This window comes from Passer domesticus, chromosome 7 (genome assembly GCF_036417665.1).
Source record: "Passer domesticus isolate bPasDom1 chromosome 7, bPasDom1.hap1, whole genome shotgun sequence".
Taxonomy (NCBI): domain Eukaryota; kingdom Metazoa; phylum Chordata; class Aves; order Passeriformes; family Passeridae; genus Passer; species Passer domesticus.
In genome coordinates, this window is record NC_087480.1 from 7091401 (window position 1) to 7106576 (window position 15176).

Below are 15176 nucleotides of genomic sequence, written 5' to 3' on the forward strand. Positions count from 1 at the left end.
TGGCAGAGGAGATGGTTTGTTCAGCAGGAGCAGTGCAGGGCCTGAGCGGGGCAATGGGCAGCACAGCTCTCTCAAACTTTCTTTGTGAGCCTAAAACTTGATTTTCAGGGGGCCACAGCTCTCCATATTGCAGCCTTCAGAGCACTGCTGTGCTCCCACAGACCCCTCCAGTCGCCCCCGACTGCAGACTACAAACTGAATATGAAATACTTAATAGGAGCCAAACTGCCTTGAAAAATGTGTGGATGCAAAATTAATTTGAAAAATCTGGCCTTTTGTGTATTTTCTTTCTGGAGTCTCTTAACCTGCTCTAAGTTCTTATATTACCTGCACTGTTACTTGGAATGCTCTGCAGGCAGGAGAAGGGCTTATTAATGTGGGTTTTTACATAGATAAGTGTGGTTGTGAAGTACTATTGACACATGGAAATGTTGGTGGATGCGTAGAGAAGGATCAGCTGCTTTGTGATAGCTCTGTGCCAGTTCCCTCGTTCGAATATAGTTACGAAACCCAGTTGTAGCAAAGCATGTTGTAAAAAAAAAAGCATATTTCTGTGGCTTAAAAAGAAGAAAAATCAAACCCAAAACCACACACACCCCTCCTTAGTAAAAGTTTTGCGCACATAGGAAACAAAGGCATTGGCATTTGCTTGTCAGAGCTAATAAAGTTTGCTTGGATCTTAATTTTTCTGCTTGATTTCACAAAGTAATTGAAACTTCCTTTTTGCTGCAAGCCCTTTTCCCCCCTTCTTTTCCCTCTTTTTTAAAATATTCTTAAAAGAACATCTTTTGGTCAGTGAGTTGATGGAATTTTGCTCAGGAGGCAGGCGCAGTTTGAGTATACTTTGCAACTGGTCAGTCAAAGCTTATAGGACAAATTACTTGGTGTCTGCAAGTCATTCTGCCCAAGTTGAAAACCACCTAGACCAAATAAACCTTGAACTACAGGTTTTATAGGAGCTTTTGAGCATGTAAGTGAGGCTTTTCTAATCGCAGTGATCTGATAAAACCTTAAAAAGCAGGGTTCCCATAAAGAAAATAGTTCCACTTGAGGTGATAAAAGCCACATCTGGTAAGCTTTGCTTGCTACCTCCTGATGACCTGTGAAACAGCAAATAGTCCCCACTGCAGAGGAGCAGCCAAACTACTGGTGCCATACCCTTGACATGGAGGGGATGCACCAAAAAAAAAAGCTGATTTGAGAGCAAAACCACCAGCCTTTGAAGAAGGAGCCTCTTCTGGCTCATCCTCTAGCTCACATTTGATATTCCGGGATTTGATATTCCACTGTGCCTTGCTGCTTGCCTCCCGGCCGGCACGGCACAGGGAGATGCAGAGGTTAGGATAAGGAGGGGCCTGTGTAATTGAAAGCAAACAAACAGCTAAGACAAAGAAAGAAACATGAAACAGCAAACCCAAAGCCACAAATAGAAAACAGACTTTCCAGATTGATTAGTTCAAATTTGTTTATTTGAAGTCCCTAAAGTTCGCGTTGTCACTCTTTTGAGGTGTCTCTCCAATTTGGCAATATGTTGACCATGTGTTTGCAGATCAGTTTTTCACAAGAAAGACCCTGGTTTTTGGTGTGTTGGTGTTGCCTTAAACTTTGAATTGAAAGGACAGTTGCAAGCTCCAAAGATTGATTTTTACTTGTGACATTCAGGTGCTGCTTTTGAGGTAATTACATTCTGTTAAACTTTTATTTCGTGGAGAATTTTTCTTGGGCACATACTTAGCGCTAAGATGTGCTGCTGATTTCCCAGGTTTAGGAAGCAGGTTTAGGAAGACTGATGCACTTACTGGCTTTGTAAATCAGTGGTGACCTGAAAAAGTCTGGGTTTGCTTTTGTTTTTCAGTGTTTTGGACAGAGAGGTGCTTCCTATCTTCAGTAACAAATCAACAGTGCAGCTGTAATATATGTATATATTTTATGGATTTGGCTTAAACACCCTCAAGTCCCCAGACAGAGGAATTACAGCTCCAGCCTATTAACTGTTGGCCATTAATGAGTCAGGTCTAAATGCCTTGATTGTGCCTGAGATTTCTAAGCTGGATCTTTGCATAACATTAGCATCGCAGGAATGCCTCCCAAGGACAAACAAGAACTTCCCAGGCCTTCCCATGCCTCTCCAGGAAGAAATAAGTACATTTTGGGTCGTTCTGATACCATCTCGTGCCTTGGTGCTATCAAAGGGGGTGGAAGCTCCCCGCTGCTCTGGTAGCCTGGCTCTGATGTTCTTTCACATCCAGGCACATTGCTTATCTTTAACCAAGGCTTGGATAAACTTCCAAAATAAATGACTGTAGTAGTCCAACTTGGTCTGCTTTGGCGTAGGTTTTCTGGAGTGACTCAAACGTTATAAATATGAAAGTAGCTAGACTTCAAACGCCGCTTTTGGACCGGGTTTTCAGAGCTGCCTCCTAAAGCAGCAAAGGGGAGCCTCTCCTTGAAGAAAACCTTTGGGTTTTTTTTTTCCTCCTGTTTAAACCCCCTCCCTCCCCGCTTCTCTTTTCATCCGCACCCTTTGTTCACGTCTGCCTTCCTGATTAAGAACTAATCAGCGAAGATAGATTAGTCGGGGAGCAGCGCGGCCCTCGGGAGCCGCGCAGCCCCGGCGGGTCAGGAGCCGGGAGGCACCGCGGGGTCACCGGCACCGCCGCCGAGGAGGCCCGGGGAGGCCGCGGGGCCGCGCTCCAGTGCACGGAGGAATGCGGTAACAGGATTTAAAGGAAACGTACAGAACTAACGAGGATTAAGGCTAATTGTCCTACGAGGGGCGGCAGGATGTGGCCGTGCGGGGAGCGGCTCTGTTCTGCGACGGGGGGACGTCTGGGAGTTAGCACGGGCTCAGGCAGGGTTTTGGTTGGTTTAGTTGCTGCGTGGAGAAATTGGGAAATAAGTGGATTGGAAATGGAAATAAAAAAAGTTGAGTTCTCCCTTAAAGACTTCAAGGCTGTTGGAGCAAATATTTCTGCAGTTGGTGGGAAGCATCCTCAAAAGGCTGGTTCTGGCTCGCTGTTTTTGCTGGCTTTGCTCAGCTGTTGCTCTGTGCAGGGAGCTGGTGTCCCCTGGGTGTCCCCTGGGTGTCCCCTGGGTGTCCCCTGGGTGTCCCCTGAGTGTCCCCCCGGGGCTGGCAGGAGGCTCCTGCTGAAGGACTCTGCCTGCTGCGAGTTTGTTTTGAGTGCTGTCGGAGGTGTTTAGAGGACCCTGCCTCCCCTCCTAGGTCAGGCTGGTTATCAGAAAGGCCATGGGTATCTCTGAGCTTGAATAAAGGGAGATTTAAGAAGCAAAAGCCCTCAGGCTTGGTCCTTAGCAAGCCACAGCGTGTGAAATGCTGTCTGGAGCCAACCATCCATCATCAAGTGGTACTAGAGGGCAGCCAGACCAAAAAGAGTTATTATTAACATTGTATTTCTGTGCTTTGGGGAAGATCTGTCCCTGCCTGGAAGAAAGTGAAGTTTGCATGCATCCCAGCCAGACGATGGAGAGAGATGGTGTCCTTCAAGGCTGCGGGACTCTCTGGGCAAGCCCCTCTTTTATTTGCCTTGTGTCGAGGGAGGGGATCACAGTGGGGTCTGGGGGCACCAGGGGCCTGTGGTTCTCAGCAGGTGTAGTAGGAAAAATTGCCCAAGCAAACTCGTTCTTCCTTGGGTTTTAGCTGTTCCTGATTGAAGCAGTCCAAAGCTCAGTTTTCTGTCCCATACAGAGGTGCCTTTGGTGACACTGGGAGTGTGCAGAGACAGGGGAGGTGTCTGATTTCCCTACTGTTAGATTACAGCTGGACTTTGCCACACCTGAACCCTTAAAGCTTGTCATCTTTTTGTTTATACTTCCAGTTACCGCAAGTCCTAAGTCCTGACTCCAAAAGCCCGAAGCAGGCAATGCTCTTGCAAATGGAGAAGATAGGTTTTCTCTCCAAAGGGAGTTACCCTGTCTCTGGGGTACGCTGCCACCCTCAAAGCAGCCCTGCCACCTTTTCCACACACACACACACACACGCTGCTTCAAGATATGCTTTCTTCCTGGCAGAAGCAGCAAACTTGAATTTTTAGTTGATGCCTCTTATCAGAGCTCTCCGTTTTCACTGGGTGGGCAGTGTTCTCCGCTTGCTTTAAAGCTGTGCTGCTGTCGGCCTTGTGTTTATTTTACTGGGGAGAATACTCCTGTGGAGATGGTCGCGTGCCAGGAAGGAAGGGATGTAAAACAGCATTGAGGTCCTGCTAACAGTGGTGACGCATCCATGAAGGGCAGCAGAGTTACAATCCTGTTCTCATGTCCTGCAAATGCTGCAGAGCTGCTGGCACTCTGATCAGAGCAGGGCAAACCAGGCTGGCACATCTGGGGCTGTACTTCCCCCAGTGCTCCTGAGTGCATGGTTACAACCATCCCAAGCTCTTCCTTCAACTACACACTTCCAGAAGAAGCACTCTGTTCAGCAGCCTCCCTATATCTATCACCAGACACAAAATAACATATCCCATTTTCCAATGTGAATTATTTCCCATGCTGAAGGCTCATGCAACCAGAGTCAGCTTTCCTTTCTTCCCTCCTCAAAACATTAGTAACTGTGCTGGGACCTCACACCTAAAAAGCACCAGAAGAGTGAGCACACCCCATATTCCCTAACTCAGGTCCTCACCATGAAGGTCAACAGCCAGCCCCACTCTCCATCCAGGCATGGGGCTCCAGCCCTTTCAGTCACAGAAGATCTTGGTCCTGGATTCAACCATCATGGATTCTCATTCCCACCTGAACCTTTTTCTTCCAACCACACAGGATTTTTTAAGCAAGGAGATGTCTTCACCATGTAGTCAGCTCCCAAAGCTGACTGGTGGGGTTATGGAAGTACCACAGTTTAGCACCATGTGCCAGCATGCAGCATATTTAACATCCCACCCAATTAGCAACCGTTTTATATAAATGGTTTATTTGCCTTATTAATGTTAAAGCCACTTGTTTCCCCTGCACTTCCACTTAGGTTATTAATCAATGTGCATTTCAGTTTTTTTGCTGATTACTCTAATGGCACAAAAAAATTCCCCAGACTCACAGAGAAAGCTTATAATAGCAAAATGAATTTTTTTTTTTTTTGCAAACTTGTCAAGCAGTCAAAATACACTCTTTGATACCCAAACCAAAGCCCTTTCACCTACGCTTAACAACAGTGAACTATTTTCAGTTGAGCTTTACTGCATCTGTTAACTCAGCTGCTAATCCATCTTGCAGGCACGGGAATGGCAGTGCACACAATACCTCAGTGACATACCTCCCTTCAACACAACAAATAATCCTAATTATTTCCATAGCGCGTACCTACAGTTACTTAAAATATCGTATACAACCCAGGTCTGTCTGGCTTCTATTTTTCCATTTTGCTTTGTTGACAGCTTTGGGTTCCCAAATTTACTGCCAAGAGGGTCAGGGAGTGCAGAGAACAAGAAAGATTTATATCCATGTGTGTACATTAAGCCAAATGCACATTAAGAAACTTAATTTTCTACTGGAAAGAGCAACTTAGGACACAAAGAGGGCTCTTGCATCCACCCACCCAGGCCCAAATAACCACTGCAAAGCTCATCCTGGACCTGATGACAGAGGCAGTCCCTGAAGGACTAAGTCTGGGTAAATGCTGTCTGCTGAGGTCAACCAGAGTGATTCTGGAACATCCCTCCTGGGCAGGGATAGACCAGGAGAGCTGTTCCCACACTCCTAACCCAGCTCTTCAGCCCCAAACAAAACACAAAGATCTGTCTTTGCTCTCCACAGCAGCCCAGAGAAGCATCATTGGTCAGCTGAGATCCCCTCCTGCCCAACTCTCACATTGAGGCTGGGGCAATGGGAGAGGTTCAGGTGGAAGACCCCAAGGACCAAACCCAAAAATTCTCTACAGCACATCTGGGCTGGGGCTCTGCCCTTGGCAGGTGATGTCTAAGCAAGGAGGATGCAGGATCTTGCCTTCAGTGAGGTTTAAAGAGTTCATTAGAAGCTAAAGCCCAGCTCACCTGAGGAAAAATACCATCACTGCTTCATTTCCACAGCCCAGCCAACAATTTCCTACCAACAGGGTGGCCCAATACTGCAAGGTTTTACACCCTGGAAAAATATGCCATGATAGAGCCTGCTTTCATTCCAACAAACAGGATATTGAGTCAATTAGTGGCATACCAAACACTAACCAGACAGATGAAGATAATACATTTCTGCAAACATCAAAAGAGAGAGAAACCACACAAAGACCTGAATATACAAATAAGACGAGGGGGAAAAAAGAGTATTAAAATATTACATAATTAAGCTTATTATTTAAGCAAATCTGAAAAGGAAATAACTCTGGCTAACTAGAGGATTCTCCCTGGCTCTAGCTAAGAAAGAAACCTTCAATGAAAACCAAGAGTTGTTACTTAATTAAAAAAACAAAACCAAAAAACCCTCCATGGTATCTCTGAGTGAGAACTTAGGAAATGCAAATTCTCTTTATTATCACTAAATTCTTTAGGCATGAAATAGTTTTCTCATAACATATCTGCCTACACACACTAAGTGAGTGGTGTTATACAAGGGACAAGGTATGCTGAAAGTTATTGTTCTTTTTTTCTCACTTCTCTGCTGAGGAGCTTAGATACAGGTAATAGATCAACCCACCTCCAGGACGACTGAGCCCTCTACCAGCTACCAAAGAACATGTAAAAAGCCCAGTACCTGCAGTCAGTAACTCTTACCTTTACCTAAGGGTAAAAGTCACAGGAAAAACAAGTTGCATACAGCCAGCAAACTTCAAAATTCAACAGAGATTGGTCAGCAGATTTTACCAGGGTAATAAAAAAAAAATCTCACCAAGTATCATTTCATGCAAATAAAAGGGGCAAAAGGGGTGGCAGGGAAGAGAATCCATTTGGGACAGCAAATACACAGAATTACTGAAGCCTCAGGCACAAGGAACAGCAAATAGAAGAGATCTGGCTGGGAGACAGTCACTTTCATTGTGAGACTTCTCTTATTTTTTTTCCTCAAATTTCCTACTAAAAAGGCAGAACAAAGCCAAAAAACCTGCTTGCTTGTATTTATTTTAAAGTTTTCTGCTATTTGCAAAAAAAAAGCAGCCTCTGACCAAAACTGATCCCGTCATAACCACTGTCATTTAAATTGGAATATTTTTCCTTCTAAACATTTTCTCCCTCTGTTTTTGGCCCCTCTCCCTCTGCATGCCCCAGACCCTCCACCAGGCACCTCCAGGGATGCTCACACCAGTGCTGGGTGGCACCACACACAGACAGGGGGGAAAAAGCAGGAATATGCCACTGGCAACCACTTTTCCAGTAATTTTTTCCTTTTCAAGCACAGCTGATCCCAGTGTCAATGCACAAAAGCACATTTCAGAGCCACACAGTAGGCTCTTGTGAGATGCACCCAGGCTCACCTGTTTGTGCCAGCAGACTGGTGGTCATCCACTGGCAAGTCCCAGACCTGGCAGTGGATGACCCTTGTGATTCTGAGGATCATCCTTTATGTGGAAAAATACCCCTAAAAATTACAGAGGCAACTCAGAAGGATGTAAGACATCCTCAGAAGGAGGTAAGGTTTTGTGGAGGCACTTGGTAAGACAGATCTCCTCAGCCAAGAGCTGCGCCACCATGGGAAGCCTCTGTTCTCCCAACTGGTGGCACTGGCACATTTCAATGCAAGCAGCACTGTCCCAAGGCACTGGAACTGTGGCTGTGTGGCCAAACCCCCTGAACATCCATCCCCCCTTTCCAATGTTATCAGCTATGCAGGGGCTCAACAGAAGTGAAGCTTTCCTGCTTGCACAAGCAGCAAAAACAGGACACAAAGCAGAGCTACCATTTCCATGAGTTCCACAGCAGTAAGAGCACTAAAGGCATGCAAACTGGCAGCTGTGACCCAAGCAAATTTTTTTTAAAAAACCCCAAAAGCTAAAGATGTTTTTAATTCCTCAAATAAGAAACAAAGCTCGTGGAATTCAGCCACAATTTCCTGTTTTCGACTTAAAATAAAATTTAAAAAAATATCCCAGGCTTTATACAAACAATAATATAATCTATAAATTTGAACACAAGAGACATGTTAATTAACTTCCAGAGAGATTAATTCTCTATTGCAGGATCCAAAAATAGGCACTGTGGAACCTGCTGCAATTCTGAGACCAACTTTACACAGAAGAGAAGGGGAAAAAAGAAAACAAGAAAGAAACAAACAAACCCAAACAAAAACACAAGACCAACTGCAAACAACTATATTAAAGGGCAGTGTATGAATAAATAGACAAATATCTGGGAAGCAGCAGAGCGATGTTTTCCACTTGTAAGGACACGCTCCTTTACCCTGCCTTGGGTAGTTTTGGGCAGGGAGAAGAATAAGCTGGATGCAGGAGCTCAGCAAAGAGCCAGGACCAGCCAGGGCCACCCAAAAGTCTAAAGTGGCATGGACAGGAGGACTGCTTTTACTTCCTGTGGTTTGATAGCAGAAGCTATGCGAGTTCCTTGTCCCACCCAGCTGCCAATGGCAGGGATCTCTTCCCAACAGCACAGGCAACCTGGACTTTGGAGCAGAGCCCCATCTTCTTATCTTCTTCCTCCTGGTGCCCTGCATGCAACCACTGATCCCAGGAGTCCCACTCAGGGACGGAGCAAAAGTGAGCCCAGGCTCCACACCAAGGAGAAACACACAGCTTAGTGTAATTTCACCTAGAAATATTGAAATACCAATACTCTGTGCATTTTGGTAGTGCTCTTCGTCAGCAGGTTCTAACAGCAGTGTGAGCAGTGATTATGCTGTGGCTGTGCCAGCATCCTGCCAGGATTACGGCAGCATCATTGAAGATGGACAGGAGTTCATGGTCCATTCCCAAAGGTGCTGAGCATCCCCAGATCATTTTGTAGCCAGGAAAGCTGGGCATTTTTGGTATTTTGGATAAACCAAAGGTGATTGGATTGAGTGGACAGTTCAGTAGCTGTGTCTGTCTCGATGACTCTGCCGGAGTCAATCACGAGCTCATGCTTTTCTTTCTTCTTCTTGGCCCTTGCTAATGCGGGGCTGGAGCAGTGGAGCTGTGCTCAGAGGTGATGCTAGTGTTTCTTGTCATCCTTGTTGGGGGTTTTGTAAAGCCTCAGTAGCATGTCAATTATATATGATGGGTGGAAGCCTAATATTCTGTGATAATTAGAAGGCAAGTCTAGTGTGAAATTGGATTAGGGTCTGGCATTACAGTCCGGGATTCCTTTGGTAGCTGGTTCAGAGGAAGTCATAAAACTCCTTTAGAGATGACACAGGTCCATGTGTGCTAGAGGGGAGGGGCAGAGCACAAGGCTGAAATGCTGGCCCTGCTCTCAGGTCCTCAGCAGTGTTTGCCTCCTGCTCCTCCACCACCCAGCCTTACCCCAGCCTGATTTCTCACATGGGAGCAAAGTCCAGCAGTAACGTCTCAGACCATAAACCACTTCTGGCTTGTTTGCTGAGCTCCAGTGAGGGGCTGGGCTGTGTGGGGAGCCTTTTAAAGAAATATCCACTCCTTGCCTCCCAGTAAACTGCTCCTGAAGCTTTAGCTAGTTTTGCAGTTAGCTGTCCTTGAAGTATGAACTTGGTTGAGGTGAGGAGAAGCAGGCTTAGAAGGAATGCTAGACATCCAGAAACAGCATTTTGAAAAGGTCTTGGGAAATTGTTTGATAAAGAGCACTGCTTTTCAGTATCATGTAGTCCTTTAGTTTGCACTGCTCACTTACTCATTTGATGAAAACTTCTTTTTGAACACGTTGCAAAATAGTTACTTGATTTAGAAGAAACTCTTTGTGCCTGGAGTCTGCTAAATGCAGTGTTTCTGTAATAGCTTAAATCATAAGTTTGCAAGATTACCTTTCTGAGCACATTTGCTTGGATATACAGATGGCAACATCATGTACCATCACATTTGTCTTTAAACACCACCTCCATTCCCCAGAGGTGTGCTGTTAACCAGGCAAGGAGCAAATATGTTCCCTCTTTTCTCTCTCTGTACTCATATGTATCATAAAGTAAGGAAAAGTCTTGCTGCAACAGGCCATGAGAAAGATCTGCTGCAAATCCATGTCAAGCTGTGGTGATGGTGTGCATATGCAGTAGATATTTGGAGTCAATCTCTGCTACTTGAGCTCTTTTTTGCCATGCAGCCCCTGATGTGATGATTGCACACCCTGCCAAACAATTCAATAAAAAGCCTAACTTGAAAGGAGGCTGTGGCAGAGTTATGTTTTTGCTGTGCTCACATGGTGATAAATTACAAAAGCTGCTGAGGTTTTCACACTGAACAGTAGATGAAAAGTTGCCTTGTATGGACGTTATTTGATGAGTTTTAACTTGGGGAATAATTATTGCCTAATGTGTCCTTGACAGTGAGTGCACACCATGAGCGTTCTCTACATAATACATAAACATTAGATCTCTGCTAAGTATGCCTAAAAACACATATTTTTCACTCATTTTCCTTAGAGGAGTTCACTGCCAGTTTGACAAAGGGTGTTGGCTTTATCTTGGCTCCAGGTCCGTGTTTGTGTGTTCATACCTGCTCTGTGCTGACATGGAGCTCTGCAGCCTTCATCCCCTCCATTCCCCTGCTTGTAGCACCGTGGTGTTTGAAAGCTGTTTGATGATGTCCTGCATCAGGGTCTGTCTGAGTCGGATGAGTCCCTTGGATGGATCAGCTCTGCTAGCAGATTTAAAAGGCCAGACATGAGATTTCTCTCACACACTGTGCCAGTGTTGTTTGGATGTATTCTTAGGGATGCTGTTGTGCTAGGGACAAACCTCTGTGTGGGAAAGCTGGGGTCCCCAGTGTCTTCAGCGACTTTCCAGTGGCATCTCCCACATAAGAAAACTGCAAGAAAAGCAGCCCACAGACCTAAACTTTCTGTTTTTTAAATGCTGAGTAGCAGAGTGCATCCTCCTATGATTAGCACTGAGTAGCCAGAGCTCTTCAGCTCCAGACAGAGCTAATTCTTGATCATGAGCCAAGACCACATAGTGCTGACATGACTGAGAAATATCTTCCATAATTAGATTGCTTGGTCATTCATTTTTGAATGTCTGAGTTACATTTTGGAGCATTATTTCTTAATGATCAACCAAATGGGATCTGTGCAAGCTTGATTTACTGTCAGTAGTGCTCTTGCTTGGCTTTGCACGTGTGTCCTGGGGAGGCACTGTCAAATCTGGGACAAAGGGGATTAGAGGAAATGATTTTGCTTTGTAACATTAGGTTGGATGGTAACTGTAGTTCAATAATGTTAATAGATTTGAAACAGATACCTGTATTTGTGAAGTACTGGGCCTTTTTTTATAATAAATAAATTGGAGAAGTTAAAACCACTGTATGAGAGATCACAGGGCATCTGTGGACAACTTCAGAAGTGTCTGTGAAGTGTGACTAGGAAAAGAAATCCTGCTATCAGTAGGTCTGAATTAGCTTTGCTGCTATTCATGGTTTGTGTGTGTCAGACTCCTTAGTCCTGTATTGGAATTGGAGCAGAGATTCAAGGTGCAATAAAGCAGTGATGCTTGGGCACTTTCTTATTTTGATGCTTGCTGGTAGGGTGGGCTCAGAGAGGAGGGCCCAGGTGTGTTGCAGGATGGATTAGTGGGCAGGGTCTGAAAATCTGGGTGTACCCCTTTTTGTTTTTTAAATGACTTACGAAGCTACCTGGAGCTGCCTCTCTTGGAGCTGTGTATTTGGTGCTGGAGGTGCTCCTCTGAGACAGAAAGAATTAGTCTGGGGAAAAAGGACATATCTGTAAGGAGTCAGTGACATTTTTCTGTGTTTTCCCCAACACTGTGCTTAAGCAGTCCTGCTTCCCGTAGCAGACTTTGAGCTTTCTGTAATTGAAGAGCAGTGGATAGTCTTGTGCAATAAATTAGCTGTGTCAGAATTATCTGCTGGTCAAGGTCTCTCTCTAATGCCACAGAAAACAAACAAACCCTGTAGCACAACAGGGAAATAGGTTTTAGGAGGAGAGGTTCTTAGGAACTATATATATAGAGAGAGATAAAAGTATTTGTGTAGTTTTTTTAAGATGGCCCTGAAGTGTCTGTAAGGAGAGAGACACTAACCTTTCTGGGCTAGGAAGTCATGCACAGTGAGAGAAAGATTCCCTACCTGGGCTAAAGGCATTGTTGAGAAATCTTGCATGAGGCAGGGAGAGCATCAACCTGCTGTGTTAACCATGGGCAGGCTTTGAACTGCCCAAAACCTGCTTTTGTTTCTCTAAAGCCAGTGTTGATGCTCTAGCAGGTAGGAAGGATGGCTCTTCCTTAAACGTGTGGTGCACTGCCTGTCAGGAAGATGTTATTTTCTGCTTGGGGGCTGACAAGTCCTTTTTAGCTCTGACAGTGATTCTGTGAACCTCCACGGTGGTTGGAGGTCCTTGGTGACTTCCAGGGTGGGAGCAGGCAGGGAAGAGCTTTCCCTTCTCCATCTGTTTCCTCTGAATGAAGGATAAGGTCTGGCAGCAGGGTGTGAAATGGGAGAGAAGGCAGCAGCTTACATGTTGGCTGTGTCTTCTAAAATACCATCTTACTTGGAAACATGAGTTTCTCATCCTGACTGCTTGTTTTGATCGTATCTTCTGTGTTGACAAAGATTTGCACAGTTTGCCCAAATTTGAACCACTTAGGCATCAGCCCACCTGCTTTGTGTTGGTGCTGCGTTGTGGGGTCTGTCAGAGGGCTGGAGCTGAGGACTGCTGTGCCAAGGGTTTATCTTGGCCCCCAAAACTTGACAGTGGGATTTTACGGGTGGTGCTGGCAGAGGACAGCTTCATCCCACACTGCTGCAAGGCATCAAAAAGCAGAAAGATTACATGGGTCCAGATCCTATGTCCAGATTGTCTGAGAGGTTTTGAAATGGAGCTGTTGCAGATACTGAAACACTTGGTGATGATCACTCTGACCAAGTCAGCCAGATGAGTGATGACCAGATGACTCTTAGGAAAGAATTATCTTAAGGAAAAAATATCTGTTTGAAGTCTCCAAAAACAAACCCCCTGTTTCCTCCAGGATGATGACAGAAAACTGCAGAATTAGGAGCTAGGAAATATGAAGCGTTTTCATGAGCCATTGCATAAAGCAAGTATAATTTAGTGTCAGTGACATCCGTGCTTCTGAGAGAGACTCCTTCTCCTCTGATAATTGGACTGGGGAGGGGTGAAGAAAAAAGCACTTATCTGGACAAAAGGGGCCATTGCCACTGATGTTGTGTATTAACTGAATGAACTGTGGAAATATTTAAAATAATTAGCAAAAACTTCATACAAGTTACCATATACAATATATCTATATAAAGATCAATTTTCTGGTTCTTCACATTCTATTGTACAGAATGAGTACTTGTTTATTCTGTTTATTAACTGAATAAGTAAGAAGACACTTTTTAGTGTTCTTTTAGAAAGACAAGTTTTTTTACAAGTGTTGCTGTAAAGTTTCCTAAGTAATCAGGTTTTGATGTGCTTGGCCCAGTGCTCGCAGCGGGGGATCTCCTTGCAAGTAAATGGTGCTGCAAATCTTCACACACCCTGCCTCATGAGACCTCTTTTCTCTGGCATAGAGAGTCCTTTTAACTTGGGATATTTTCTTCTCTGCTTTTCAGGTGACCACTTGAAAGTCTGCTCGCAAGGCTACACATGCTGCTCTCAAGAAATGGAGGAGAAGTACAGTCAGCAGAGTAAACACGACTTCAGAAACGCTGTCGTAGAGCTTAGCAATCACCTACAAAACATGTTTAGTTCCCGATACAAGAAGTTTGATGGTAAGTGCAGAGACCTTGAACTTGCTTTCCTTGGGATAAAAATGTGAAAAATCCCCATCCTGTTGTTTCTGTGCAGTTTTTCTGCTCTGTCTCCCCCTTTGCTGGGAAAGTTCATGACTCGGCTCAGAGGGCAGAGCATGCCTTGTTTTGCAATCCTGTGAGAGAGAAGTATTTGCTGATTATGGCTGCTTGTTTCCCAAAGAGAGAGATCTTTCTTTCTGATTAATCTTTTGAAAAGCCATTTTGCTCTAATGTAAGATTGCAGTTGGTTTTGTTGGTACATCCCCGCAGCGCGCGTAATTGTAACGTGCACGTCTCGCAGCCCCGATCCACAACAATGCTGCTCTTTCCCAGCACGTTGTGAGCCCACAGGATTTGTATCCATCTCACTTTTAGCCTTTGGGGCTAAGCAGAGCAGCAGATAAACACAGTGGTTTTGTGTGGAGGCCGAGGGTTCAAGTGTGATGTGGGGTCAGAACCATAATGAACAAGTCTCGGCTGAGTTCCCATCGCTGGAGTGATGCTAACTGCTGACAGATAAGCAAATGACTGGTCTTGGTATTGCCCTTGGGTCCACATGTGTCCTGTCAGACTGGCTCTCCACAGGGCATGCCTGGCTCATGGGAGCTGCAGGAAGAAGCTCCCTTTGGAGGTAGCTGGCACACAGCCAGCACTGCCCACCTTGTAGCCAGGTGCTTTTCCTTTGAGAGCACCTCTGCAAAGAGCTGAAGTCTATGCCTAGACACTAGGCACAGCGCCTGGCTGAGGTCCCAGGGCATTTCTTGGTTTGCTTCTGAGCTCTTGGTTGGTTCCTGTGGGGCTTTGTAGGTGTCTCAGTGCCCCTACAAAGGAGCCCCCTCCTACACTGCACCCCCTCTTGCCTGGGCATCTGGGCAGGAGGAGCAGGGTGCCAGGCTGCTGCTTGGGTTGTCCTTGTTGGCTGGGGGAGTCAGGTGACAGCCAGCTGCATATGGAAGTATTTGACAAGTCAAATGGACTGGGTTGCTCACACAGTTCTGCTTGTACATCACCAGCACACTCTGTGGTAAAGGACAGTTCCCCCACGCAGCTCCTCTGGACTTTTATTCCCCTGTTTGGTCATTGGTTCAACGTGAGTTTTCTATGAATATCCCAGAGTTCATGCCTTGAACCTCCTAGCAACCTCCTCTGCACCACTACAGCAGGTAGCAGCCTCTTACTTTCAAAAGGGATTGGCACTGGGGTGAGAGAAAAAAATCCCTGGGTATGAAATTGCAGTGAGTCAAAGTAGAATTATGCAATCATCTTGATAGCATCTAAATCTGCTGGCTAAATATTTCCCTCTTAACCTCTGTTGTCTCTACCTGCTGGTACACCAAAGGGGTGATAGAGGGAGAACCAAAGTGTCTAG

General features: G+C 45.3%; 1 protein-coding gene across 2 annotated transcripts in view; it reads left to right on the forward strand.

Annotated features, from left to right (window-relative positions):
- GPC4 (glypican 4) overlaps positions 1 to 15176 on the forward strand; it is a 67027-nt gene that overhangs the window by 16550 nt on the left and 35301 nt on the right. For both annotated transcript variants that reach the window (XM_064426653.1, XM_064426654.1), the window contains exon 2: positions 13628 to 13786. In XM_064426653.1, the coding sequence (XP_064282723.1) occupies positions 13628 to 13786 (159 nt within the window). The remainder of the gene's footprint in view (positions 1 to 13627; positions 13787 to 15176) is intronic.